Source organism: Gossypium raimondii, chromosome 12 (genome assembly GCF_025698545.1).
Source record: "Gossypium raimondii isolate GPD5lz chromosome 12, ASM2569854v1, whole genome shotgun sequence".
Lineage (NCBI taxonomy): Eukaryota > Viridiplantae > Streptophyta > Magnoliopsida > Malvales > Malvaceae > Gossypium > Gossypium raimondii.
The window spans coordinates 7,756,804-7,784,761 of NC_068576.1; the positions used below are offsets into that span (position 1 = coordinate 7,756,804).

Sequence of the window (27,958 nt, forward strand, 5' to 3'; positions counted from 1 at the left end):
TTTCTTTTTTTTTTTAAAAAAGAATAAAATAAAAATTGCTTTATTTGTTAGTGTAAATGCTTATTTTAATGAGGTCAAGTTGTAATATACGTTAATGTATACAAATACCTAAATAAGCTATAAAATATTAAATTTACTTAAATACCAAGTTGTAGCTTATTGATCGGAAGTCTATTTTTCCTAGAAATAATTTAAGTTCAAATCATCGTTATGCCAAAATATATATTAAATTAACTTCTCTAGTTATATAGACTCATCTTTATTTAGTAAGATAACGGTTTCAATAATTAAATTAATTCCATGTCATTTTTACACGTGGATAGAAATTTCCATATTACCTAATTTAGTTATTGTTGTGGTCGATAATAATAAGAAAAACTCGGGATGATATTTTGATTAGTAAAATGAGACATGAAAATTTTGATATATACGAAACAAAATAATAAAGAAAGATATAAAAGTTGATGGCTTCGAAAAAGACACAAATGAATCAAAAGTAAATTGAAAAGAAAGAAAGAAAGAGGATATGGTATATTTATATGTATATAAGTGGATTGATTGAAGTAGGAATATAAATGGGATTGGAATTACCTTGGTTGGAAAATAGTTGTAGCATTGATGCCAGTCAGAGGTGTGCATGGGCCAAGCTGGGTTCGGGCTGGGATTAATTAAAAATTTAGGCTCAATTGTTAGGCTCGGGCCGGCCTAATCCAAAAAATGGGCTTAAAATTTTACCCCAACCCGACCTGGATAAAAATGTTAAACTTGGGCCTGATCCGGCCCGCCTATATTAATTTTTATATAATATTAAAACATATATAATACGTCAAAAATACTAAAAACATCAAATAAATATTTCCCAACAAATTGAAAATAAATTTTAAAAATATGTATACTTAAATAACACTAAGATAGATGCAACTTAACAAGCAAATGCCTCTAAAATAATAACAAAATTAACAATAAAATAAGTTTTATACAATATCCAAACAATAACAACAAAATAGTAGCAACATAATAGTAAAATGGTAGCAAAATATGGAGAAAACAATAAGAAAATGATAATAAAAAAAATAGATGTTTTTTGTCCTTTAGTGAATTCGGGCCGGGCTGAGCCCGGGACAAAAATGCCTTACCCGAGGCTCGGCCTGTTTTTTAAACGGGTCTTATTTTATTGTCCAAGCTCATTTTTTGAGCCTATATTTTTGCTCAAATTCTCCCACATTTCAGGCAGACCTTCGGGTCGGGCCAAGTGACCTGACCCATGAACAGATCTAATGCCAGTAACATGAGAGAAGTTGTGTCATAATCTATCACTTGAAGTGAAAAGCCTTCACCAAAATTGTTTCCTCTCATTTCCTCCATCTCAGATGAAATTGGATATGGGATTAATAGTTATAACATTTATGAATATTAGTTAGATAAACTAATATCTTGAAAGAGAAAAAGGCGTAAGGAAGAAAACATGTCCACTCTCTGAGCTGAGAAAGATGAATAAATAATAAAAGGAACATTTTGATATATTTACATAACCTTCAATGTTTAGTGTAACTTCAACATTTTGGTAGCTTTTTCTTTTTCCCACCATACAATAAAACCTCCCCACTAAGAAGGGAGCCTTAACTTTTGGCTGTTTTTATTTCAACTCTTTTGTCGTTGCCTTTTGCATATGAGGATTTTTTTAGTAATAATTTATTTGTCTTTTTAATTAAAAAATATTTTAACTCTTCATTTAAATTTTTTCTTTTTAAATATTTAAATTTATATTATTTTTTGAATTACCCCAAAATTAATAAAAAATATTTTTTAACTTTCTTGACTTTCCATACATGTAGATTGTCATATAGATCACATGTCAACATTTAATTAATTTTTAAAATTTAAAATTTAAAAATATAAAAATATTTTAAAAATTAAAAATCATTAAAAATTTAAAAATTATAATTTTTAATATTTTTCAAAATTTTAAAATTAATTAAATGTTGACGTGCCATCTACGCGGCAATCTATGTGTATGTCATGTTAACAAAGTTAAAAAAGTTAATTTTTTCATCTATTTTGAAATGATTTAACAAAAAATACAAATTTAAATACCAAAAGAGACAAAAAAAATTATTACACCTTTTTTTTTTTTCGTTTGTAAAGCTTGCTTCCATCTATTTTGCTGTTTAAACCCAATTCTTTTATTGACCAAGTTGATAAAATTGCAAAGGTAGCTACTACTAAAGGGGAACATAGTAACACTCTACTCCAAGTTATTCATTAATAAAATTCTAAATTTTTTTATCCCACCGTTTAACCCAACGGGTTAAATATACTTTGCTTTTTCAGTGGCGTATTTAGGAAGTTGACAGGGATTTCGGTTCCCTTAAAATGAAAAATTATTCATTTAAACCTTTTAGAAAATTTAAAATTTAAAATCGCTAAAGGTAAAATTACTGTTGGCATATAATTAATTTGAACACCATATTTATTAGATATCATTGTGAATTTATAATTCCGGTTGTTTTGCATGCATTCATTGTTACTCTTTTGTTTAGACGCAGGGAATGAGGACCGATGTGGTTCCCTATACTGGTGTACTTTATGCTTTAAGAAGAATTGTACGTGAAGAAGGATTGCGAGGGCTATACAGGTTAGTGATTGGGTTCCACTCTGTTTGGAATAATTTTCGAGCCTCTTTCCATCAATTGCAATCTTAAAACAAGTTTACATTTTCCATTTACCATTGGTCTCATAAAATTATTTTCATTTGATTTGAAATAGTGAAGTTTTGCCTTCCTTAATTGGGATTCGTTATGTTACGGTTCAATTTCCAGTATATGAAAATATAAAATTATACATGTAAAAAAAATAAAAAAGGGTAAACGAGTTCATTTTTTTTATTTCTCTTTTGTGTAAATTATTTTATTGGTGGTCCTGATCATATTAAGTTTTCCAAATTTCTTTATTGTCAGGAAATACAACTGTTGATCGTCTAGGTCCAAGCAATGTTGCAATCGCCTCATCAATACCAAAAGTGCTTGCCTCTATTATGACTTACTCACATGAGGTGTGTTTTGGTTGCCCTCACCACAATTGCTTCTTTTCATTTCCTCCATCTCAGATGAAATTGGGTATGAAATTGATAGTTATGAGATAAAAAGAGAGAGATTATGATATATTATTAGACCCAAAAAGATTTAACCCCAAACTATTAACAAATGCCTTAAACTAACCAGATTGCTACATTAAGTATTTAAGTAGAAATTTCCATGTCATATTTACACATAGATAGAAATTTTTTATATTACCTAATTTAGTTTTCGTTGTGGTTGATAATAACAAGAAAAACTTAGGATGGATATTTTGATAAGCAGAAAAGGAGACACAAAATATTTTGATGTATACCGAAACGACATGATAAAGAATGATATAAAAGTTGATGGCTTCTGAAAGGGCACTAATGAATCAAAAGTTTTATATCTTATATCTGTGGAGGAAAATTGAAAGAGAGAGAGAGAGAGGAGGATATGATATATGTATATGTATATTAGTGGATTAATTGGAATAAGAATATAAATGGGATTAGAATTACCTTGGTGGAAAAATAGCATTGATGCTAGTAACATGAGAGAGGTTGTGTCATGATCTACCACCAGAATTGAAAAACTCTCACCACTATTGGTTCTTCTCATTTCCTCCATAGATGAAATTGGATATGGGATTGATAGTTATGAGATAAAAAGAGAGAGGGGCTTTATGATATATTATTAGACCCAAAAAAATTTAACCCCAAACTATTAACAAATGCCTTAAACAAACCACATTGCCACCTTAACATCATGTTTGGTTCATCTGAATAACTAAGCCATTCTGGGTGTATAGATCTAAATTAATACCAGCTGATTTATTTCCATGCCATATTTACACATGAATAGAAATTTACATATTATCTAATTTAGTAATCGTTGTGGTTGATAATAACAAGAAAAACTTAGGACATATATTTTGATAAGGAGAAAGGAGACACAAAAAATTTTGATGTATACAGAAACAACATGATAAAGAAGGATATAAAAGTTGATGGCTTCTGAAAGGATATTGATGAATCAAAAGTTTTATTTGATATATATGTAAGGGAAAATTGAAAAAAAAAACTGGAGGATATGATATATGTATATGTATATAAGTGGATTGATTGAAGTAAGAATATAAAGTGGATTGGAATTATCTTGGTAGGAGAATAGTTGTAGCATTGATGCTAGTAACATGAGAGAGGTTGTGTCATGATCTACCACTAAAATTGAAAAGCTCTCACCACAATTGTTTCTTCTCAGATGAAATTGGGTATGGGATTGATAGTTATGAGATAAAAAGAGAGAGAAGGTTTATGATATATTATTAGACCCAAAAAGATTTAACCCCAAATTATTAACAAATGTCTTAAACAAACCACATCACCACCTTAACACCATGTTTGGTTCATCTGAATAACTAAGCCATTCCGGCTGTTTACATCTGATTAATACTAGTAGATTTGTTTCCATGCCATATTTACACATGGATAGAAATTTCTATATTACCTAATTTAGTTATCATCGTGGTCGATAATAACAAGAAAAATTTAGGACAAATTTTTTGATAAGTAGAAAGGAGACACGAAAAATTTTGATGTATACAGAAACAACATAATAAAAAAGAATATAAAAGTTAATGGCTCCTGAAAGGACATTGATGAATCAAAAGTTTTATTTGTTATATATGTGGGGAAAAATTGAAAAAAGAGAGGAGGACATGGTATATGTATATGCATATGCATATAAGTGGATTGATTGAAGTAAGAATATAAATGAGATTGGAATTACCTTGGTAGGAAAATAGTTGTAGCATTGATGTTAATAACATGAGAGAGGTTGTGTCATGATCTGCCACCAGAACCAGAAAACTCTAACCACAATTGCTTCTTCTCATATGAAATTGGGTATGAGATTGATAGTTATGAGATAAAAAGAAAGAGGGAGTTTATGATTTAACCCCAAACTATTAATAAATGCCTTAAACTAATCACATTGCCACCTTAACACCATATTTGGTTCATCTGAATAGCTAAGCCATTCTAGGTGTATTCAACTAGCAACAGTGTCTAGATTTGTTTAAACTTTTTTAATTATTTCCTAAACTATGGTGTCCAGATTTGTTTTATTTTATATATAATATAAAATTTTTATTATAAGGTCTCTTATGGTATTCTTTTGAACATAATTTTTTTAAAGAATATGAGAAAATTATTGGGAGCTTACCTTAATTAAAGAAGAAACTAGAAGCTGAAAAATAACTAAAATTCTATGTGATGTCCTGCCCAAAAAACTAGAGGAAAATAGATATAAGTTATATGTATATATAAGTAAAGAGTTTGATTCATTAATATTTATTATTTTGGTTTACTAAAGTAAAATGTATTAAAATCATAAGAAAAGGGTAATGGAAGTACCCCAAGCAATATAAAATCACCAAGAATGTAACTGTGGATCAAACAATAGTTTAGGTAGGAAATTAGGAAAAGTCGGCGCTCCTGGCTTTATGAAACTAAGGATTATTATCATTTCCTTGTATGGCTTCCTTTAGCCATTCACAGAATTGATCAACCGCATCTGGATGTGGTTGGTTGGCACAATCTCCACAATCATCTCCCTCCTCCTCTAGATGTTTCAACAACTGAGCCAACTCCGGTGACTGTTGGTTCCACGTAACCCCACCTGCTGCATTCCCAACACCTATCTCTGCCTCTGCCACCCCTCGTGCCGCTTCAGTCCATGGCTCCCAATTATGATTCTCATACACCAAATTCCCACTAGGACTTGGACCTGGAATAATGTTCTGCTTCTCATGCATAGATTCCAAGATGTTTGGAAATTGTAGAGTCTCTTCATTATGATATTCTGAGCTAAAATGATCAGCAGTTGAATGTTGAGGCAGATATGAAAATTGACAAGTGCCTATTGGAAAACAAGAGCCAAATATTGATAAAGTCTTCATCACTAAACAGAAAATATACATATATATATATATCCTGCTTGCATAATTACCTGCAACTGAGTCGTTCAAATATTTGTGAGTGTGACCTCCTAGTTGACTCAAGACTGAGTAGTACCCCTGCGGCATGTACAAGAATCCTGGTTTCCCATAAATGCTTGTAGATGCATTGGCATTCGACACTAGCTCACTGGGGCTAGCTTTGGACATTAAACGCTTCATGTGTTCCTTATGTTTCTGATTTTAGAAAAAGGAAAAACAAACGGGCATGTATATATAGTACTCGACCATCTTTAATATATATATATATATAGCATGCATGCATGCTGCAGTATATAATAAGTGATAGAAAGGAACCTGCAGATGGCTAGCGACCTGGCGTTGTGTCAAATTAGGCTCATCCATCATAGTTAATATTGACTTGGGGCGAGCATCTGGATCCACAGAAAGAAACAATTTAGATACAAATGAATGAAAAATTTAGAAATGGAGAGTAAGCAATGAATGTTGGTTGTTAATTACTGGCATAGCCTAATGCAGTAATGGCGGCTATAAACTTTTGGTGGAGCTCCTCATTCCAAAGAAGACGAGGCTTCTTCTCTGTCGGCGGCATGATGTTCAACATCTTCTTCTGTTCATCTCTCTCACCCACATTCTTGTTGGGATCATATGTCCTCAACTCATTGCCATGCAAATATTTTGCTCTTTTAGCAGGCCTTCCGTACGCATATTGCCAAAGGTATTTAAGATCATGCTTGGAAATCGGCTTCTCCAGATGTAAACTTGCCCCGTAAGCAACAGCTTTCTCAGCAGCTTTATGACCTTTTTCCTTGGACATCACTGCATGGATGCACATCATGTAAATTAAGATAGTGGCCAAACCAAAAATCAGAAAATTTGAAGCTAAAACTCACATATGAAGGGGATATTCATCTTAAGCAATTTCCTTAGAAATGAAAGACTGTTGACGTCGTCCATATTAACATCAGCCATAACAAGTTTGAATCTGTCTTTTGCTTCCTCAATCAGGGATATTGCAACTGATTCTACTTCAGTTGTTGTCACTACAAAATCATATATTTCAGTTAAGCTCAATATGCTAATTACAAGCTTGGAAATGAAAACATCAAAACATTGGAACAAATTAAGCAAATTATTAGGAACAAAATCAAATCATCCATCATCGTTAATTGATAAATAAATTAGTGGTTAAAGCTTTTATCTTCATACACCTCGATAAGCACACTCCTTGCATTAAGTAGAAAAAGAACACAAGAATAATTATGAGATATGTAAAATTGGGTGGAGTGATGGGTAATCACTTCAACTTTATAAAAAAATTATTTTAATTTTCCATCTAATTTTTCACACTTTTTAGTCTTTAAATTTACCTTATTTATTAAATCACTCAAAATAAATGCAAAATTATATATATGAAATTAAAATATTATAAAATTTATCTTAAAAGTTAAAATTGTTAAAAATATTTGATATATATAACCTAAACAAAACTTTTGATGATATAAAATAATGATAGGATATATGTTACAATTTAATGAAATTGATATTTTTAAAATATAATTGCTCAAACTCAACTTCAGAGAATTTAGTTCGAATTTGTTAGAATATAAAAACTTTTGATTGTAAAAAAATTAAAATTGTCTAAACCCAAATAACTTAAATTTAAAAGTCACATTTTTACTTAAAATCATTTAACTCAAATCTAAATAGATCTATTATTTGCGAACTTGGTTCCTCAATTTTTTCTCATCTTAGAAAAAAGGAAAACAAAAACATTTAATTGGTGATTCCTAGGGCGATTTCATTTTGGGTTTAGTCACTCAAAATGAAATACTTGCAATTTGATCATCCAATTTTTAGAACAATTTCATTTTAGTCACTTAAGTGTTAAATTTCTACCAACGGTTAACTGTATATGCCACATCATGTTTACATTTTTATTTTGGTCACCCAATTTTTTTTAAGTATTGATTGGGGTAAAAAAAACTAAAAACGCAACAAAAACTAAAATAATACACAAAAAATTGTAAAATTATATTTGTTTATCCCATTGCGAAATTCTAAATTTTTTTAATATTGAAATTTTAAATTTCAAAAATCAAAATAAAATGAATAAATTGTTGAAAATTTTATCCATTGATAATGTTAACCGACTTGTTACTAAAATATTAAAATTAATTAATTTAATCTCCTTTTAAATTTTAAATATTTATTTTATGTTTGCATGTTGTCCTTAATAAAATCAACTCAAATAACTCATATTTAATAATTGTCTACAAAACTTAAATTTATTTTGATTATATAATCTTAAACCTTTCATTCAAAGCTAAAAGTAAAGGGAAAAACCACTTGCAATTAATTAAATTAATTGCTTATTCTTCGATGGGGTAAAGAAGTAATGAAAAGTTTATGAGTTTTATTTGGGATGGAAGATAAAATTTATTTATTTAATTAATTGTAAGGATTTTTCTTTTCTTTTCACTTAGCATAAAAGATTCAAGGTCATATAATCAAAAAAATTTGGGTTTAAGTAAACAACTAATAAATACAATAATTTTCATTGATAATTAATCTTAAACATGATGTGGCATGTACAATTAATCACCAATAGAGATTTAATGCTTGGTGAATAAAAGAGAGACTAATAATCTAAACAGAACATAAAACATTAGCTATCATAATTAAATGAGTTTATTATTTTGACAGATTCCCAAAGAAATTTTAAGAAAATAAAAAATAATTAAAAATAAAATTTTGCATAATATAAAAATGTACAAATTTCCTCTTCTTTCACTTTACCCCAAATTGGGGTATTAAAAAATAGGGGAAAGGAAAGGAAAGGAAAGGAAAGCGATGGATTCTCAACTCCTATTGCTTCCCATCTCTTACTAAAAACAATTTATCCAAACAAGAGAAACATGGTTCCTTTCCTTCATTTTACTTAGCTTTCTGTACTTTTTTCCTAATCCACTGTGGCATTTTTTTAGGGATAAAATATTAAATTTACTTGAATCCCAAATTGTAGCTTATTAATTGGAACTTTATTTTTCCTAGAAATAATTTGGGTTCAAATCATCATTGTACTAAAAATATATATTACATTAATTTCTCTAGTTATATAGACTCATCTTTACCACATACGACAACGGTTTCAATAATTAAATTAATGCCAGCTGATTTGTTTCCATGTAATATTTACACGTGGATAGAAATTTCCATATTACCGAATTTATTTATCGTTGTGGTTGGTAATAACAAGAAAAATTTAGGACAGATATTTCGATAAGCAGAAAAGGAGACGCAAAATTTTTTTATGTATACAAGAACAACATAATAAAGAAGAATATAAAAGTTGATGGCTTCTGAAAGGACATTGATGAATCAAAAGTTTTATTTCTTATATATGTGGGGGGAAATTGAAAAAAAAGAAGAAGAAGAGAAGTTGATGGTTTCTTAAAGGACATTGATGAATCAAAAATTTTATTTCTTATATATGTGGGGGAAAATTGAAAAAAAAAAAAGAAAGAGAAGTTGATGGCTTCTTAATCGACATTGATGAATCAAAAATTTTATTTCTTATATATGTGGGGAAAAATTGAAAAAAGAGAAATGATGATATGATATATGTGTATGTATATAAGTGGATTGATTGGAGTAAGAATATAAATGAGATTGGAATTACCTTGGTAGGAAAATAGTTGTAGCATTGATGTTAGTAACATGAGAGAGGTTGTGTCATGATCTACCACCAGAACTGAAAAGCCCTCACCACAGTTGCTTCTTCTCTTTTCCTCCATCTCAGATGAAATTGGGTACGGGATTGATAATTATGAGATAAAAAGAGAGAGGGGGTTTATGATATATTATTAGACCCAAAAAGATTTAACCCTAAATTATTAAGAAATGCCTTAAACCAACTCCTTGGTTCCATTTTGTGGAGGCGCACCTAGTAGCCAATTGTTGAGCGCCACGTAGCCAGAAGGAATGACTGTGACAAAGCCCGGGTGTGATTTTAGCATTGCCGGTTTGTCTCCGAGGAATTAAGTCAGTAGTCTGACTCTAGATGTTGACCACTATAAATGGAAAGAAAAACTTCTTACCATTTGTAGAGGGTTTTTGTTAGACCTTGAATTTAAAAGTTGGACATTCGTATGTAAAAAAAACAATGTTTATTCTTTGCATTTGATTTTTTTTTAATTTGATTATCACATTAGTCTTAAATTTTGGTAACTTTAATTTAGTTCCTCAGTTTAAATTTTATTTAAGAATGACGATGTGACATCGTTCTACATCATCACAAAAAATTTTAATTATATATAATTTAAAAATAAAATATTAAAATTTATAAATAAATTATATTTTTTTAAAAATCAAGTGATGATGTGGTACAATCTCATAGTGTCACGTCATCATTTATTAACAAATCTTAATTTAAGAATTAATGTGGACCAAAAAAAGTTACAAAGTTCAAGTATCGTTCGCAAAAGATGAGATCCTGAGTTTTTCTTTTCTTTTCTTCTTTTGATAATTGAGAAAAGAGAATGGGGTTACTGGAGATTGAATCCAGACTCTCATGCTTACAATATAATATTCTCATGCTTGAGATTCTAAGTTTTTGAATTATCATGTTCCGAGTCCTACTATATTTGGCTATCATGTGTTGTAAGGTTATACTTGTAAACTCTCAAAAAGGTACACTTAATATCACTATCCCACCACGAGTTTCTTCGTGGGGTCATGACTTTACACAATCAAAATCTCTAAAAATTCTCCTTTGTTTACTCACTTTACTTCTTCACTCAAAAACGTATGTCCTAACATTCATAAAAATCATGTAAATAATTATATTTTTTTGAACAATCTCATTATAAATTCTGATTATATCTACTTTTTTTTATAATATGCCTAGAACTATCTATAGCCCTCTCAAACCCTTAAATAGGAGAATTATGCGCTTTAGTGTACTCGAACTCTTAAATCAATGATTAAGCTTTTATCTTCTTACAACTCAGTAGATGTGCTCATGGGCGGGCAGGCCCATAAAAATTCGGTCGGCCCAAATATGGGCCTAAGATTTTGCCAGGCTACGGCAGAAAAAATCATAAGCTCAGTTCTGGCTGGCCGCCCATTTTAATTTAAAATTTTAGAAAATTAAAAATTTATTTTAAAATATTTTAAAATATTTTAAAATATTTTAAAATTAAAAAATTAAAAAGTATTTTAAAAATATTTTAAAATTAAAAAATTAAAAAAATATTTTAAAATTAAAAAATTAAAAAGTATGTAAAAATATTTTAAAATTTTAAAAATATTTATTATATCTGGTGGGGCAGGCAGGCCCGGGCCGAAAAAGTGGTTCTGAGGCTCGGCCCGCTTTCTAAACGGCCTCATTTTTTGCCCAAGCCCATATTTGGGCCTATATTTTACCCAAACCCTCCCATATTTCAAGGGGTGCCGAGCCGGGCCAGTGCCCTACCATGAGCACCTCTACAACTCAAGAATCCCACTCCTTGTACTAAGTAGAAAAAGAATGCAAGAATAATTACGAGATATGTGAAAATAGGGTGGAATCATGGGATAATCACTTATTTGACCCTCTAACTTTATAAAAAATTTCATTTTAATCTTCTATTTAATTTTTCAAATTTTTAACATTTGTTAACTTTACTTGCATAGCATATATGTGAATGCCACGTAAAAATTAATTAATTTTAAAATTTTAAAATTTTAAAATATTATAAAATTATCTTAAAATTAAAAATTGTTAAAAATATCATATATATATATATATCCTAAACAAAAATTTTGATGATATAAAATAATGATTTGGATATATTTTACAATCTCATAAAATTGATATTTTTAAAATATAATTGCCCAAACCCAGCTTCAACCACTTCATCAAATTTGTTAGAATTTGTCTAAACCCAAATAACTTAAATTTAAAAGTCGCATTTTTACTTTAAATGATTTAACTTAAACTGAGATAATGGGCATGATTTAGTAAATTATGCAATTTTATGCTTTTATGTATCAAATTTGTGCATAATTCAATTATTTCATGTTACATAATAATTTCCTTTATTTAATTGTTGTAGTGGGACAATGGAATTAATAAGTTGAGAACCTTATTTCAATTTTACATGGACATGAGCTCTCTCCCACCTTAATTGGACGGCAAAGGCAAGCAAATTGGGTCAAGAGAAAGTCACTTTGATCCAGTTAAAGTTGATTTAATTGAATAACAAGTCTGACAAGTAATTGGGTCACAAAAACCGTCTAAGTGAGGGGAAAGAAGCCCAATTCAGCAAGGGCATATGAGTAGCCCAAAATCAACTTTTGAAAGTTTTACTCAGAGGTCCTTAAACTTATAAAACAATTAAAAATCAACTCTTAACTTTTACCTCCACCTCCTTGCATGAAATCAAGCATGAATCAAGCAACCATCAACTCTTTCCTCCACAATTTATGGTCGGCCAAGGAAAGGAGAAACCTAGAGGATAATCAAGCTATTTTTAGTAAACTCCTTAGCCATCCCTCTACTAGAAATACCACTCCTTACTTCCCATTCAAGAATCATTCAATAAACCCTCAATCATCCTTCACTGCACACTCTATCCTCTTTCTTTCCTTTCCCTCACATGCATAAACCATCCAATTTCCCTTAGCTAGCAATACTTTGAGAAAATTCTCTCTTGGTTGGCCACCTTGAGGAGCATCTTGTGAAGGAGCAATTACGAGGACTGGAAGAAGTCACCGCAATCAATTTTTGAAGGATTGCCGAAATTATTTTAGAGTTTCTTCTTCCTTAATCTTTATTGTTGTTCAACCTGTTTGCAATTTGTTTTGTTTTTTTTTTCATTAACAATGATAGCTTGATTTTGTTTAGCTAGAATGATTACATTAATTTGATAAAGTTTATTTGATTTATTGTAACACCTCGAATTTTGGGGTTAGAAGTTTTGAGATTTGTAGGTAGGGTTAGTGGCTAGATTGGACAATTGGGTTTGTTGTCGTGTTTTAGTGTCAGATGGGCCTGCTGGTCTGGTGGTTAGTTGTGTGTTAATGTAACTTTGGGTTCTGGGTTCGAATCCTCATGTGTGTTTTGAGGAATGATTTTTATATCTTAAAATTTGTTTTAAGTTTAAAACTATTTACTTATTTTTATTTTTATGTCAACATCCAACAGTTTTTACGTATTTTTTCCTACACGTTCTTCCCCTCTTTTCCACTTTGTTCTCTGTGACTTTTTCAATTTCCTTTGATTTTCTTTTTGCTTCTTTCGCTTTGTCGTCTGTCAAGTGAGCTTTGTTCTCGAGTGTTCTGCTTGATTGGTTCCAAAATTGAGTAAGTTTTGTCTTTTGTTTTAATGGAGGAATTACTTCAATTTTGTTGTGTTGCTTAAATTAAATTCTTATAAGTACTTGTGTTTGTAATTGAGGTCTCTAAATCGACTTAATGGGGTGACTCGAACAATTCTAGATGCTTAAATCGCAAGTTCAGGTGTGGATTCGGAAACTCTTCCTTTTCATTGTCGAAAGTTTGATTTGATTCTAAGAAATTTGACATATTTGGTGTGTTTCTGAAAATTACCAATCGTAGTGTCGATTGTTACGGTTTAGCTTGAAATACTGTGTGTTTTTGGTGTATTATTGAGTTAACGAGGGTCGAGGGTCATTTCGACATCAAAGGCACGTCATGCAGCCTGTTCCGGTATGGATTCGTGACCACACGGGTGGCCACACGGTCGTATGCCAAACACAGGCAGTTAACATGGCCGTGTGGAATTAGGGATTAGGGTTTTTGGGACGAATTTGGTGCCACATAGCCTGGGTGTCTACCTTGCACCTTATTTAAGCACAAATAGACAGAGAGTTACATGGGCTGTCCACACAGCTATATTCCTAGGTCACGCGGGTTTGTGTCATAGTCACATGACCGTGTGCCTCCTTTCACACGGGCATGTGCCTCCTTTCACATGGGCGTGTGCCTCCTTCATATGGGCATGTTGACCCCACACGGCCTAGGCACTTTCACACGGCCGGGGCACAAAGCCACGTGGCCTTGTTTTACAAATTTTCGTACTGTGCTGGTTTGTGACTTGTTGGTGTTCCTATGTGTTCTTACCCTTAGTTAGGCTTTAGTAAGGTCAGTAAAGACTTTGATTAGCTCAATTTGGGCGTCTATACGTAACTAGAGCCTCAATTTAATAGTTTGACTAAGTGTTATATGGTGTTCTGGTAAATAGTTACAAACATGGTAGTTTCTGAATGTGACCGATTGAATTTGTAAGTTTCGGCTTCTATGTGAATGTTTGTATGTGGTGTGCATTCTGCAATTGCATGGGAATTTTAAAATTTATTGACTGAATATGAGCTTTTGTGTTTGTATGATTAATAATGCTTGATGTGCATTTATTCATGAGCATAAAATTGGGGTTTTTGGTTGTGAAGAGAAGGAAGTCTGATCTGATTTGGCAGTTTCAACTGCAATACGTCTGTACAACGACTTACTACACAATATGATTCATATGTCAACTCAGTTGCATATTGTTATTTGCGTGGCTTAGTTCAACATTTGTGGTGTGTGGGGTTGGATTAGCCTTTCGAGGTCCTATATGGTGTGCATGGTTAGTTGGGCTTCCTATAACTCATATGTGGTGTGTACGGGGATCAGAGTGGTGTTTGGCTGGATGGGTGGGTTTATTCTTTATTTGATGCACACATTCAGCATTAGATTACATATTTGTTTGTCTGAACGTGGGGGTACTTACTGATTTGTTTTCGTTAAACCACTTAATCTTGTTTGATTAAGTAACATATGTGTTTGAAATTTTGTATTCACATTTTGTATTACTGATGAAAAATTTTCATGTCTGATCGGTGGTTCGAGTAATGTAGTTGTGGCATTTTGGATTATTTCTTTGTCATTTGCTCCTTACATTTAGTTCCGGACTCACATTGAGCTCGTGTAGCTCACCCCTTAGTTTTCCCCTTTTCAGGTACTCATGTTTTCTGTGGCTGGATTTGGCATGCCAGAGGTCTTGGAGTAATGCGTTTTAAGCCAGGCTAATAAAGTGATTTTGCAAATGCTTAAATTTGTAAACTGTTTTGGATTGTAAAATTTTTTTTGAGGAACTGTGGTACAAACTTGGTTTTGGGTTTTTGCAACTTCTATTAGACAGAATTTTAGAAATTTAGGGATTTTATTTCTGACTATTTTTATGTATCTTCAATACTGTTTTGTATTCTAATTGGCTAAATTAAAATTGCTTTGGATCACTTCGGTGATCAATGTAACCTCCGAGATTCGGTCTAAACTTCTAGGTCAGGTTTTGGGGTGTTACATATATGTTTATGATGTTCTGTGCCTTAATCGTTCATGCATTCAATTAAAATCATGCATGTATTTCATTCAATAAATGTAATCGAATGCAATAGAATTAGATTGTAACACACCAAATCTGACCTAGACGTTAAGGTTAGATTATGGAGGTTACAATCTCGTAAAAATATTGTCATTTAACTTACGCAAAAAAAAGACTTAGTTTTAATTCCAAAGTAATAAAGTTATTTAATTTATCGAAAATAAAATTTTTAGGAAGAACGCGTGTAAGCACTTAGGCGTAAATCTTGTTTTATTAATTTTATAAAACAATCCTAAATGTTTAGCCAATTGAATTGTAAAAAGTCGTAATTAATTTCAAAATATTGCGGTGGAAAAATACTTTTAAAATTCTTATATCTTAAAATCATAAGATCCATTAGTTATATCGTCTTGGGTGTGTTTACGAGTTTTAAATAAAACGTCTATGAAAACAAATACCAAAACTAAGAATTTAATGTTCCAAAACAAATTAAAATCTGAAAGACTGTAAAGTCTGAAATTAAAAAAACCAAATCAACTTATACCAAATTGTGTGAATCGAGCTCCGAAGTCGCCACCACGTCCTAAGTCGGAAGTACACCTGAAACGAATTAAACAAACAAGTGAGGTAGAAGCCTAGTGTGTGACCCGACCCACAAACAAATGTACATAAATAACAGACACGTTATCAGTTACAGATTTGACACATACTTACATACATAATTAGATATATATATTTATAATCATATACAAGTGCGTACACCAGTATCGAAACATATTCTTACTCATAACATACACATATGCAAATAACATATCAGAATGTCATAATAAATCCAAAAGCATATATCGTTTTGGACAGTCATAATTTACAGAAATTTATATATATTTCAGATCATAATGTCACATAAGAATAGAACAAATCTTACCCCCACCCGCTACACACCAACTCTGTCCAACCAATCACACCAGATAGGACTATAAGAATCTATCCATCCAATCATACCGGGTCATGGTGATATGGCACTCATGATGATGTAGCTAAGCTTCCAGACAGATATTGCGGTTTAACTGACAAAATTGAAGTAATACTACCAAAAAACACTTCCTCCATCATATCAAAATCCACCTCAATGCAAATGTAAAATTATATTAACTTACCTACATAACACGTAGGTGATATGCCATGCATACCAAAACACATATTTTACAGAGCACAAAACAACACATAAGTTACACAGATCATATCATATCTTAGTTCTTATACTAACAATTATTCCACATAAAGATGTCATGCGTAATCAAACACATAATTACGTTTTCAGAGTTACTAGAACATAGATCTTACTTGTACCGCCTTGATTTATTTAACTTTGTTTTTTTGAATTATGTCATAAAAATGAGTATCTGCTTCAGTGGTTAAGTGTTCTGGATGTGTGTTTGAGGTCTTGGGTTTAAGTCCCACCTTTGAAATTTTTTTTTATTTTTTATCCTAGTCTATTCTTTGATGATTTGGCTTATATTCTATTGTTAGGCTTATATTCTTTACTGGTTCAAGTGGTAAAGTGTTAGCTTGCCTAAAGTCTCGTGTTTGAGTTCCCATGTAAGCATGGGTGATAATTTTGCTTCGGTTGTGTAATAGAGGTTCGATGGAGCTGAAACTCTATGGTTGTTGGATGAGGATCAAGGTGTGTGTTAGTGAGATTTAGTTGTTAGTGGGGAGTTAGGATATTCTTCCATTTTTAAAATATTTTTATTTTATTTTTTCTCTTCTCAATTTTTCTAACGTTAGTTTCTTCTTTTCCCCTCTTTTCCTCTGTGCCTTTCCTTTTGCTTTTTCGTTTCTCTTTACTCTAATCGATATATCGATTGTTCTAATCGTTGGGGTTCATTAATTCGATTGTTTCTCGTTAGTTTAGGTAAGTGTAAGTCTATTAGTTTGTTTCTTTTTCTTTTCTTTCCACTTAAATTAGTGTAATGGTGTAAAGTTAGGGAAGTTAATGTTCTATGAATCTATTGCGTAGGAGAAGACGATGAAGCAGTGGTTTTCGCTCCGACGGTTTAATCTGTGCGTGTGAATGAGTTTGTTGGCGATAAGTGAGTGCGTGTTGCTCGATTTAGTATTGATTATTTTGTAAATTAGCTGCTAAATTTGTCTTTGGAATGTTGTTTCTTAGGTTTCGAAGGTCTCGGGATTGCTATAGCATCAAAACTGAACTATGTGTGTAACAAAAAACACGAGAAAATGTCGTTCAGTGAAAGTTAAGAAAATGGCCTGTTGACGCCACACGGGATAGTGTGTGGTCGTTTGGGTCACACAGTCTAGGCTGATTTGGGCATGTGGCCCACATGGGCATGCCACATGGGTATGTGGGTCTTGGGCCAGGCCGTGTGGGCCACACGAGCAAGGCCAACTTGGGCATGTGGGTCCCAAATTCAAAATTTTTCCCTAAGGTTAAACACGTTGTTCTGATCAACTGTGGGCATTTCATAAGGTTAGTAAGGGCAAACAAACCTTAATACATGAAATTTGTTATTCTGCTAGACTGGTTTGAGTATGATGAAATACAATATGTATGATCTGACTGTTTTATGTAATCATATGTAATATTTGTATTTGAGCATGCAAAACATGTTAATTTTGATATATCTATTTATCTGTTATCTGTATCTGTGTATAGGATGGGATATGTATATGTGGAGGAAGTATTCTGTGAGGCGACATTTCACCAATATACTGGCAGCATAGCTGCGATTTATTCTGTTAAGTGTCATATAGACACTATGTGATGTGTAGGGCTGGGTGGGTGTTTTATACCCCATGTGGCATGTAAGGATGTGCGGTGACCACTAGTCTTGAAAGTGTCTTTTAATTAATAATTTATTTAATTTACTAGGTTTTTCTTTAAGAGTTTTAGATGTGTTTTTTTTTATTTTTATACTGCAATGTTCGACAAAACCACAATTTTACGCAAACAAATGTTTTTACAAATATAAGCTCAGTTTTCAAATGTTACGACTTTCAAACTTTCACTGCAAAGTTACGTTTTACTTAAAAGGACAAATAGATGAGGGTCACACTAAAGAGTGTGATAAAAATATTTTCCTAAAATGTGGACTCTTCTAGTAACAACTAATATGAAAATTTTAACATGTTAAGATTGGTTTCATAACTCTTCTTCGTAACATTCCCAGATTCGACCATAACGTCTAGGCAAGTTTGAGGTTTTTCATTGTGTGGTATCAGAGACAGGTTACAAAACTCGAGCTGTAAATTTTGGGTTCAAAATGGTATTTGTAACAGAACTAGTTTTCAAACAAAGATTGTTTTCTTTTCGAGTAAAGTATGTGGTACACTGAGTCTTCGGCGTCGATCCTGTAAGTAATTCTGAACTTAGAAATAGTGTAGTTAGAATTGACTGAAACTATACCGAGTTAGTTAAAGACTAAAACTTCTGGAAAATTTTTGAAACTTCTGATAAGTACTTGAAGCAGAATATACCTGCTAATAAACACTGAAACTGATGCACAAAATTTTGTAATGTAGATAAAGCAATAATTACGATGATCGCTCGTGGAACGCGTGGTCGTGGTACTTGAGGGCGCAGCGGGCGTCGTAGGGGGACTCGAGTTGAGTATTCCTCATTAGGCAGTATGCCAAACTTGGATACGAGCGAGACTCGGGCTACACCTACTACTGAGATTAGGTCTCAAATCTGCTCGGTTAGGGACGCCACACTGTCTCAAGCCATGCTTAGAGTATTGGAGAGGGTCGCTGGACTCCATTCTGGATTTGGGGGCTGTGGCTCAGTAACTGAACGACTCCGGTCTAATGGTACTGAATTGTTTAGGGGCGTCACTGGAGTCACCCCTACGAGGGCTAAATATTGGTTAGAGGCCACCGAGAGAATAATGAATGATATTGACTACACACTTGAGAAGAAACTGAAGGGTGTAGTTTCTTTGCTTCACGATGAGACATACCAGTGGTGGCTATCGATTGAGGAAGGTACTTAACTGGGTCGACTTAATTGGGATTATTTAAAGACCGTCTTCCAAGAGAAGTATGTGGGATCGAGTTATGTGGATGTTCGTAGGCGTGAGTTCATGAATCTCATACAAAGAGATAGGACTGTGGCCTAGTATGAGGCCAAATTTCTGAGATTGAGCCGTTATGCTCGAGGGATGGTGGCGTCTGAGTACGAAAAATGTGTTCACTTTAAGGATGGTTTGAGGGATAGTTTGAAAGTTTTAATAGCTCCGCAGAGGGAGCAAAAGTTTGATGTTCTGTTAAACAAGACGAAGATCGCCGAAGAGGTTAAGCGCGTTGAGTGCCAGAATAAAGATCGTGAGAGAGGAAAGAATAAGACGGATTTGCAGCCCTCTAGTTCTGCTCAGAGGCCTAAAAAACGGGCCAGACCTGATGGGCCTTATAGATTAGGAGTTCCAGTTGCTCCTACCGGGGTTCAACCGTACAGTGACTGTGGTAGGCGCCATCCAGGCGAGTGTTGAAGGATACTGGGGGCATGTTTGCGTTGTAACGCCCTGAATAATTTATGTTTGTTTTGTGAAATTCTAACAAATATGTATCTGCTTCAGTGGTTAAGTGTTCTGGGTGTGTGTGTGTGTGTGTGAGGTCTTGGGTTCAAGTCCTACTTTTAGCAAATTCTATTATTTTTAATCATAGCCTCATACCTGCTGGGTAGACTTATGTAACATTGTTTGTAAATTCATATCAAAATGAGCCTGCTGGTTAGGGTGGTAAAGAGGTCTGGTGTTCGAATCCTGACGTGGGCACGGGTGATATTTTCTTTTTTGGTTAGTTGAGAGAGAGTTTGGATGGGATTGAAAGTCTGAGTGAGTGGGTAGTTGAGATTGAATTGTTAGTGAGGAGTTAGGATTTATCTGATTTTGTTTTTATTTTTGGGTTTTAAAAAAAATAATTTTCTCTCTCCCCTCCTAATTCTCTCTGACATTCTTTTCTGTGTTCCTTCCCCATTAAAAGCTTTTTCTTTCTTTTTCTTTATTCTGTCAAATCTTTTGTTCCAAATCACTATGATACGGACCCTTAGTCTCTTCGTGTGATTAGGTAAGCGGAGGTGGTGAGTTCTTGCTCGTTTTAGAGGCAATGGTTTGTGATAATCTTTGTTGATATTACTTTTCATAGTTTGATTTTTGGGTTTTTGCAGCAATGAATCGTGAAGAACGGGGCTCTCCTCTCGCGAAATCATAGCCGGAATCATTCAGGGTAATGGGTAAGTGTTGAACACTTAATTTGCACCATTTTTGATTTTGTTGGTTTGATTTACTTGAGAATTAAAATGATTCAATTTTTAGATTCTGGTGGGCTCGGGATTCCTTGCGCGTCAAAATTGAACTAGATGTGTACTCCTAACACGAAAAAATTGAGCTCCGGCGAAAGCTAAAAATAGAGTCTTACGGCACCACACAAGTGTGGCAGGGCACATGACACGACCGTGTGTCGGTATGAGTATGGCCGTGTGGGCCACACGGGCTAGGCCAGATTGGGCGTGTAGGCCACATGGGCGTGTAAGTTTTGGGCCAGGCCGTGTGGGCCTCACAGGCAAGTCTAATCTAGGCGTATGGGCCCAAAATTTTAAAATTTTCCCTAAGGTCGCACGGGTTGTTCCAATCGACTGTGGGGCTACCGTAGGTTCGGTAAGGACTAACCAAACCCCAATTCATGTGATCTGATATTCTGATAGTCTAATCTGAGTAGGACACTGATACGTATGTCTAACAGTTCTGTTTGAGTATATATATGTTATTTGTATACGTGCATGTTAATCATGTTATCTCTTTTAATTTTGTATTTTGTATATGTATTTGGGGTGAGATTTGCATATGTGGAGGAAGTGATCTGTACGGTGACCTTTTGCCTATTTTCTGGCAGCTTGACTGCATATTATTCTGTCATGTGTCGCATCGGCACTATATGGTGTGTTGGGATGGGTGAGTGTTTTTAACCTTACATGGTGTGGTGAGATGGTCGGAGATGGTGTGTAAAGGATGGGGGTAGGATTCTTTATATTCGTTCCGTTTATCTAATTTTGATATTTGTATCTGTTATGGACTTAGGTCCGAATTTGTATCTAACTGTATATGAAATATTGTGTATGTTGCATGGCTATTTCTATTGGGTTACACACTGAGTTTACGAAAACTCACATTTGTTTGTCTGTTCTGTTCAGGTAATCTACAGACTGAGGCGGGTCAGTGCGACGAAAGCTCAACGGTGACCACTTGACCGAAATCTATTTTTATTTAGTAATAATGGTTTTATTTTAAAATATGGTTTTCTTGAGAGTTTGTAATTTTTAGGACTCTCTAGACTGTATGATTTTAAGTTTTGGATTGGGATTTCTTTTTGCTTTCTTTTTCGCAACATTGACAAAAGCATAATGCAAACAAATGGTTTTAACAAACGGTTTTTGGAAAAATGAGCGTGATTTTATTTTAAACAATTTCCAAACTTCCACTGTGAATTAAACGATTAATTTTAAAGAACAACTAAAAATGGTTTCAGTAATGTATATGTATAAACGAATATGTTCTATAATACCTGGACAATTTAACAAATAACTAAACATGATTTTATCGAAGTATTGTCAGTTTCAAAACCCTTCATCGTAACACTCCCGAATTTGGCCATAAAGTCTAGGCCGAGTTTGGGGTGTTACATGTGTTGTGGGTCGATGGAGTATCGTATTAGAGAGTGCCTACAACGTTCTGATCAGATGCAAGCTTTAGTTCTGGGATTTGTTCAACCTTAGAGGGTAGTACAGCAGCCGCCTAGAGGTCGTGGTCTGGCCAGATGTGGAAATGGTTTGGGTAAGGGACAAAGAGCACTAGGCAGAGGTGCTATTCTGACTGAGGCGAGGTAACCTGCATTGGTTTATGCTGCTCGACACCGTGAAGATAGAGATGCCCTTGATGTGATTACGGGTACGTTCTTTATTTATGATGTTCCTTATGTTACTTTGATAGACATACAATCAGCACACTCTTACGTAGCTAGTTGGACTGTGATTTATTGTTGAGAGCACTTCGAGTGAGATTTTTTTATTGAGTCTGCTGGGTTAATCAGTTCGGGTAAATAGACTTTATAGGAATGTGCCCCTAGAAGTATAAGGGGTTATGTTTTCGCCGAATTTTATAAAGCTATATTTTGGAGAGTTTGATTTAATTCTGGGTATGGACTAACTTGTAGAGCACTGAGTCAGTTTGGATTGTGCAACAAAGGGGGTAGTTTTGAGGACCGAGGATGATGTCGAAGTTGTTGTGATCGGCGAGCATCGGGATTACTTGTCCAATGTAATCTCCGTTCTAGTGGCAAAAAAATTGGTTCGAAAAAAGTGTGAAGCATACTTGGCTTGCGTAAGTGTTTCAACCTTTGGGGACTTTTCTGTTAAGAACATCAGAACAGTGAGGGAATTTTTTGATGTTTTTCTCGAAGAGTTATCGAGTTTACCTCCGAATCGAGAAGTTGAGTTCGGCATTAAGCTTCTATCGGGTACATGTCCGGTATTCATCGCTCATTATCAAATGGCACCGAATGAGCTTACAGAACTAAAGGCTCAACTTCAAGAGCTTCTGGATCGTGGATTCATTCGTTCTAGTGTGTCTTTGTGGGGGTATTGGTTTTGTTTATGAAGAAAAAAGAAGGTACCATGAGGATGTGCATCGACTACTGATAATTGAATAACCTAACTATGAAGAATAAGTACCCACTTCCAAGGATTGATAATCTGTTTGATCAGTTTTGTGGGGCTTCAGTATTCTCGAAGAAAGATCTCTATTCTGGGTATCATCAGCTTAGGGTTAAGGAAATTGATGTTCATAAGACGACTTTTAAGACTCGTTATGGGCACTACGAGTTCCTAATCATGCCCTTTAGTTTGACGAATGTTTCGGCTACATTCATGGATCTGAGGAATCGGTTTTTCCAACCGTATTTGGATTAGTTCATCATAGTCTTCATCAATGATATTCTGGTGTACTTTAAGACCGAAGGTTAGCGTGATGAGAATATTAGAGTAGTCATTCAGATATTTCGAGAGAAACAACTCTACGCTAAGTTGAGTAAGTGTGAATTCTGGTTGTGGGAAGTAACTGTTCTTGGGCATATGGTTTCTGCTGAGGGGATCTGCGTTGATCCTAGGAAGATTTAGGTGGTACTTGATTGGAAACTGCCTAAGAATGCTTCAGAGATCCGTAGTTTTCTGGGACTTGCAGGTTATTATCGGAGGTTTATTGAGGGGTTCTCATTGATTGTAGCTCCTTTGACTAAGTTTTTAAGCAAGAATGTTCCTTTTGTTTGGACTGACGAGCAACAATCAAGCTTTAAGAAGCTCGAGTCTATTTTTACTCAGACTCATGTTCTGATACAACCTGAATCTAGTAAGAAGTTCGTGGTTTATAGTGATAGTCGCATGTCGGTTTGAGATGTGTTTTGATGCAAGATCTTAAGGTTATGGCTTATGCGTTCTGACAGCTTAAGTCAGATAAGGGAAATTATCCGATGCACGATCTCGAATTGGCTGCTGTGGTTTTTATCTTAAAGGTTTGGAGGCACTATCTATATGGTGAGAGGTATATCATTTACACAGATCACAAAAGTTTTAAGTACCTCCTTACTCAAAAGGATTTGAACCTAAGGCAGCGTAGATGTATTGAGCTAATCAAGGATTATGACTGCACGATAGAGTCTCAACCTGGTAAGGCCAATTTGGTGGTTGATGCTCTTAGTTGTAGAGCAATGTCTGATCTGAAGGCGATGTTTGCTCACCTAAGTCTCTTTGAGGAGGGAGTCTGTTAGCCGAGTTGCAAGTTAAGCCGACTTGGATTGATCAGATTCAGAATAAACAGTTAAGGGATGATTCTCTAATTCTGCGTTTTTGTCAAGTAGAGAGTGGTAGTACGTCTGATTTTGGGCAGAATAGTGATGGGGTTCTTTGTTTTCAAGATGGGTTTGTATATAGAACGACTCTGATTTGAGAATCGACTCTGAAGGAAGCGCATAGTAGCCCTTATACTATACATTCTGGTAGAAATAAGATGTATCGGGATCTCCGTAAACTCTACTGGTGGTCAAGTTTGAAACAGGAGGTAACATAGTTTGTTTCTCGTTGTCTAACATGCCAGCAGGTTAAGGTTGAGCATCAGTTGCCTTTGGGTTTACTCTAACTCATTAAGATTCCTTTATGGAAATAGGAACGTATAACTATGGACTTCATTAGTGGGTTGCCTTTAACACCTACTCAGAAGCATTCTGTATGGGTCATCGTGGATCGGTTGACCAAGTTCGCTCATTTCATTCTTGTTCGAACAAATTCTTCATTGCAGAAGTTGGTCAAACTCTACATTTCTGTGATTGTAAGACTTCACGGGGTTTCGATTTCGATAATTTCTTATAAGAATCCTCGTTTTACTTCTCGATTTTAGAAAAATCTTCGTAAGGCTTTCGGTTCGAGATTGGATTTTAGTACTGTGCTCTATCCTCAGACCGATAGCCAATCTGAAGAAGTTGGGAGTATTTTCTGTCATTAGCCGAGTTTGCCTGTAACAATAGTTTTTAGTCTAGCATCCAAATGGCACCTTACAAGGCTTTGTATAGTTGTAAGTGTCATACTCCGCTGTGTTGGACTGAGTTGGGTAAACGACAGGTTTTGGATCCTGAACTGGTTTCCGAGACTGAAAACAAAGTTAGATTAATTTAGGATTGTTTCAAGGCAACTTTTGATAGACAAAATTCGTATGCAGATCTGAAAAGAAGGGACATCGAATACTCTGTGGTTCGAACATAAGGGCAAGTTAAGCCCTAGGTTTATTGGGTCGTATTGAATTTTGAAGATGTGGGACCTGTCGCTTATTAGTTGGAGTTACCTCCAGATTTAGACCGTATCCATGATGTGTTTTACGTCTCTATGTTGAGGCGATATTGGTCTGACCCATCTCACGTTGTTTTTGTTGAGGAGATCGAGGTTAGACCAAGTTTGACATTTGAGGAGGAGCAGGTTCAGATTCTGGATCGAGATGTTAAGGTTTTGAGGAGGAAGCCTATTCTGTTGGTTAAGCTTCTGTGGTGGAATCATAGCACTAAGAAAGCCACATGGGAACCTGAGAACTCGATTCGTCAACAGTATCCTCATCTATTCGGACCAAGTAAATTTTGAGGCTGAAATTTCTATTAGGGGATAGAGTTGTAATGCCCTTATTTATTTAAATTTGTTTTTGCGAATTCTGTCATAAAAATAAGTATTTTCTTTAGTGGTTAAGTGTTCTGGGTGTGTGTTTGAGGTCTTGGGTTCAAGTCCCACCTTTGGAAATTTTTGTTATTTCTGATCCTAGCCTATTCATTAGCAGTTTGGCTTATATTCTATTGCTAGTCAAATCATATTAGAATGAGCTTGCTGGTTTGAGGGGTAAGGTGTTAGCTTGCCTAAAGTCTCGTGTTCGAGTCCCCATGTGAGCATAGGTTATAATTTTAGCTTCAATTGTGTAATAAAAGTTTGGTGGAACTAAAACTCTAAGTTTGTTGGATGAAGATCATGGTGTTTGTTAGTGGGATTTAGTTGTTAGTGGGGAGTTAGGCTATTCTTCCATTTTTTTAATTTTATTTTTATTTTATTTTTCTCTCTTTTCTCAGTTTTTCTGACGTCAGTTTCTTTTTTCCCCTCTTTTATTCTGTGTATTTCCTTTTTCTTTTTTGTTTCTTTCTACTCTGATTGATATATCGATTGTTCTAATTATTGGGGTTCGTTAATTTGATCGTTTCTCGTTCGTTTGGGTAAGTGTAAGTCCATTAGTTTGTTTCTTTTTCATTTCTTTCCACTTGAATTAGCGTAACAGTGTAAAGTTAGGAAAGTTAATGTTCTATGAATCTATTGCGTAGGAAAAGACGGTGAAGTAGTGGTTTTCGCTCTAACGGTCTAATATGTGCGTGTGAATAGGTTTGTTAGCGGTAAGTGAGTGTGTGTTGCTTAGTTTAGCATTGATGAATTCATAAATTGATTGTTAAATTTGTCGCTGGAATGCTATTTCTTCAGTTTCAGAGGTCTCAGGATTACTGTAGTATCAAAATCGAACTAGGTATGTAACGAAAACACGAGAAAACATCATTTGGCGAAAGCCAAAAAAGTGGCCTGTTGACTCCAGACGGGTGTGTGCCCGGCTATGTGGTAGGCCGTGTGTGACACACGGCTGTGTGACAGGATAGTGTGTGCCTGTGTAGGTCAAACAGTCTAGGCTGATTTGGGCGTGTGGGCCACATAGGCATGCCACAAGGGCAGGGCCAATTTGGGCGTGTGGGCCCAAAATTTAGATTTTTTCCCTAGGGTTGCACACGTCGTTTCGATCAACTGTGGGCATTCCGTAAGGTCGGCAAGGGCAAAAAAAACCCTAATACATGAAATCTGTTATTTTGATAGAGTGGTTTGAGTATGATGAAATGTAATATATATGATCTGACTGTTATATATAATCATATGTAATATTTTTATTTGAGCATGCGGGACATGTTAATTCTGATATATCTGTTTATCTATTATCTGTATCTGTGTATGGGATGGGTTATGGATATGTGGAGGAAGTGTTTTGTGTGGCGACATTTTGCCAATATACTCGCAGCATGGTTGTGATTTATTCTGTTAAGTGCCATACGGACACTATGTGGTGTGTAGGGATGGGTAGGTGTTTTATACCCCACGTGGTGTGTTGGGATGGTCGAGGATGGCGTGTAGAGGATGGGGGTAGGACTTTGCATATCTGCATGATTTATGTTATAATTTGATTCTGTTAAGGACTTATGTCTGTATCTGTACTGTTTTGTGAGAAATCTGAATGTATGTGCATGTATGTTTCCATTGAGTTACACACTGAGTTTTTAAAAGTCACATTCCTTTGTCTGTTCTGTCCAGGTAATCCTAATGCTAAGGCGAATCGATGCAACGGAGGCTCAGTAGTGACCACTAGCCTGGAAATTGTCTTTTAACTAATAATTTATTTAATTTACTGGGTTTTTCTTTGAGAATTTTGTAATTTTGGGACTCTCTAGACTGTTTGTTTTAATTTTGGTTTTGGATGTGTTTTTTTCATACTGCAATGTTCGACAAAACCACGGTTTTACACAAACAAATGTTTTTGAAAATACAAGCTTGGTTTTCAAATGTTACAACTTTCAAACTTCTGCTGCAAAGTTACGTTTTACTTAAAAGGAAAAACAAATGAGAGTTTCACTAAAGAGTGTAAAAAAATGTTTTCCTAAAATGTGGACTCTTCTAGTAACAACTAATACGAAAATTTTAACATGTCAAGATTGGTTTCAAAACCCTTCTTCGTAACATTCCCAGATTCGGCCATAACGTCTAGGTTGGGTTTGAGGTGTTGCAGTACTTACATTTTTCACATACCTTAACCACATTATGTACTAACACATATTGACAACTGTGGAAACACAAAAATTTATGTGTTTTTACATGCCCTTTTTAACTTAAAATCATGTTATTTCGGTTAAATTCTTGTCGAAAAATAATTAAAT

At 34.3% G+C, this 27,958-nt stretch overlaps 2 protein-coding genes across 2 annotated transcripts; one reads left to right on the forward strand and one right to left on the reverse strand.

The window, feature by feature from the left end:
* Positions 1–5,568: 5,568 nt before the first annotated feature.
* On the reverse strand, positions 5,569–9,833 carry LOC128035437 (two-component response regulator ARR14-like). The gene is made up of 6 exons (XM_052625177.1): positions 9,719–9,833; positions 6,930–7,079; positions 6,538–6,855; positions 6,373–6,449; positions 6,069–6,252; positions 5,569–5,978 (listed from the first exon to the last, which is right to left on the reverse strand). Exons 1-6 carry the CDS (start codon positions 9,831–9,833, stop codon positions 5,569–5,571), a joined length of 1,254 nt encoding a protein of 417 aa, XP_052481137.1.
* Positions 9,834–19,584: 9,751 nt separating this feature from the next.
* LOC128035438 (uncharacterized) lies at positions 19,585–25,595 on the forward strand. The gene is made up of 9 exons (XM_052625178.1): positions 19,585–19,900; positions 21,612–21,655; positions 22,194–22,300; positions 22,644–23,038; positions 23,656–23,858; positions 23,915–24,229; positions 24,433–24,528; positions 24,634–24,795; positions 25,296–25,595. The coding sequence occupies exons 1-9, from the start codon at positions 19,585–19,587 to the stop codon at positions 25,593–25,595; spliced, it is 1,938 nt and encodes a 645-aa protein (XP_052481138.1).
* Positions 25,596–27,958: the final 2,363 nt, after the last annotated feature.

Bases quoted from the DNA above. Each gene is read 5' to 3' on its own strand.
- LOC128035437 (XM_052625177.1), bottom strand. From the start codon at position 9,833: ATGGAGGAAAAGAGAAGAAGCAACTGTGGTGAGGGCTTTTCAGTTCTG. The intron at 6,253-6,372 runs GTTCCTTTCTAT...TTCTAAAATCAG, and splicing joins AGGTCGCTAGCCATCTGCAG to AAACATAAGGAACACATGAA. The intron at 5,979-6,068 runs GTAATTATGCAA...GTTTTCCAATAG, and splicing joins TTTGAACGACTCAGTTGCAG to GCACTTGTCAATTTTCATAT.
- LOC128035438 (XM_052625178.1), top strand. From the start codon at position 19,585: ATGGTGGCGTCTGAGTACGAAAAATGTGTTCACTTTAAGGATGGTTTG. The intron at 22,301-22,643 runs GTAACCTGCATT...GCACTGAGTCAG, and splicing joins GCTATTCTGACTGAGGCGAG to TTTGGATTGTGCAACAAAGG. The intron at 24,529-24,633 runs GTAACATAGTTT...TTATGGAAATAG, and splicing joins GGTCAAGTTTGAAACAGGAG to GAACGTATAACTATGGACTT.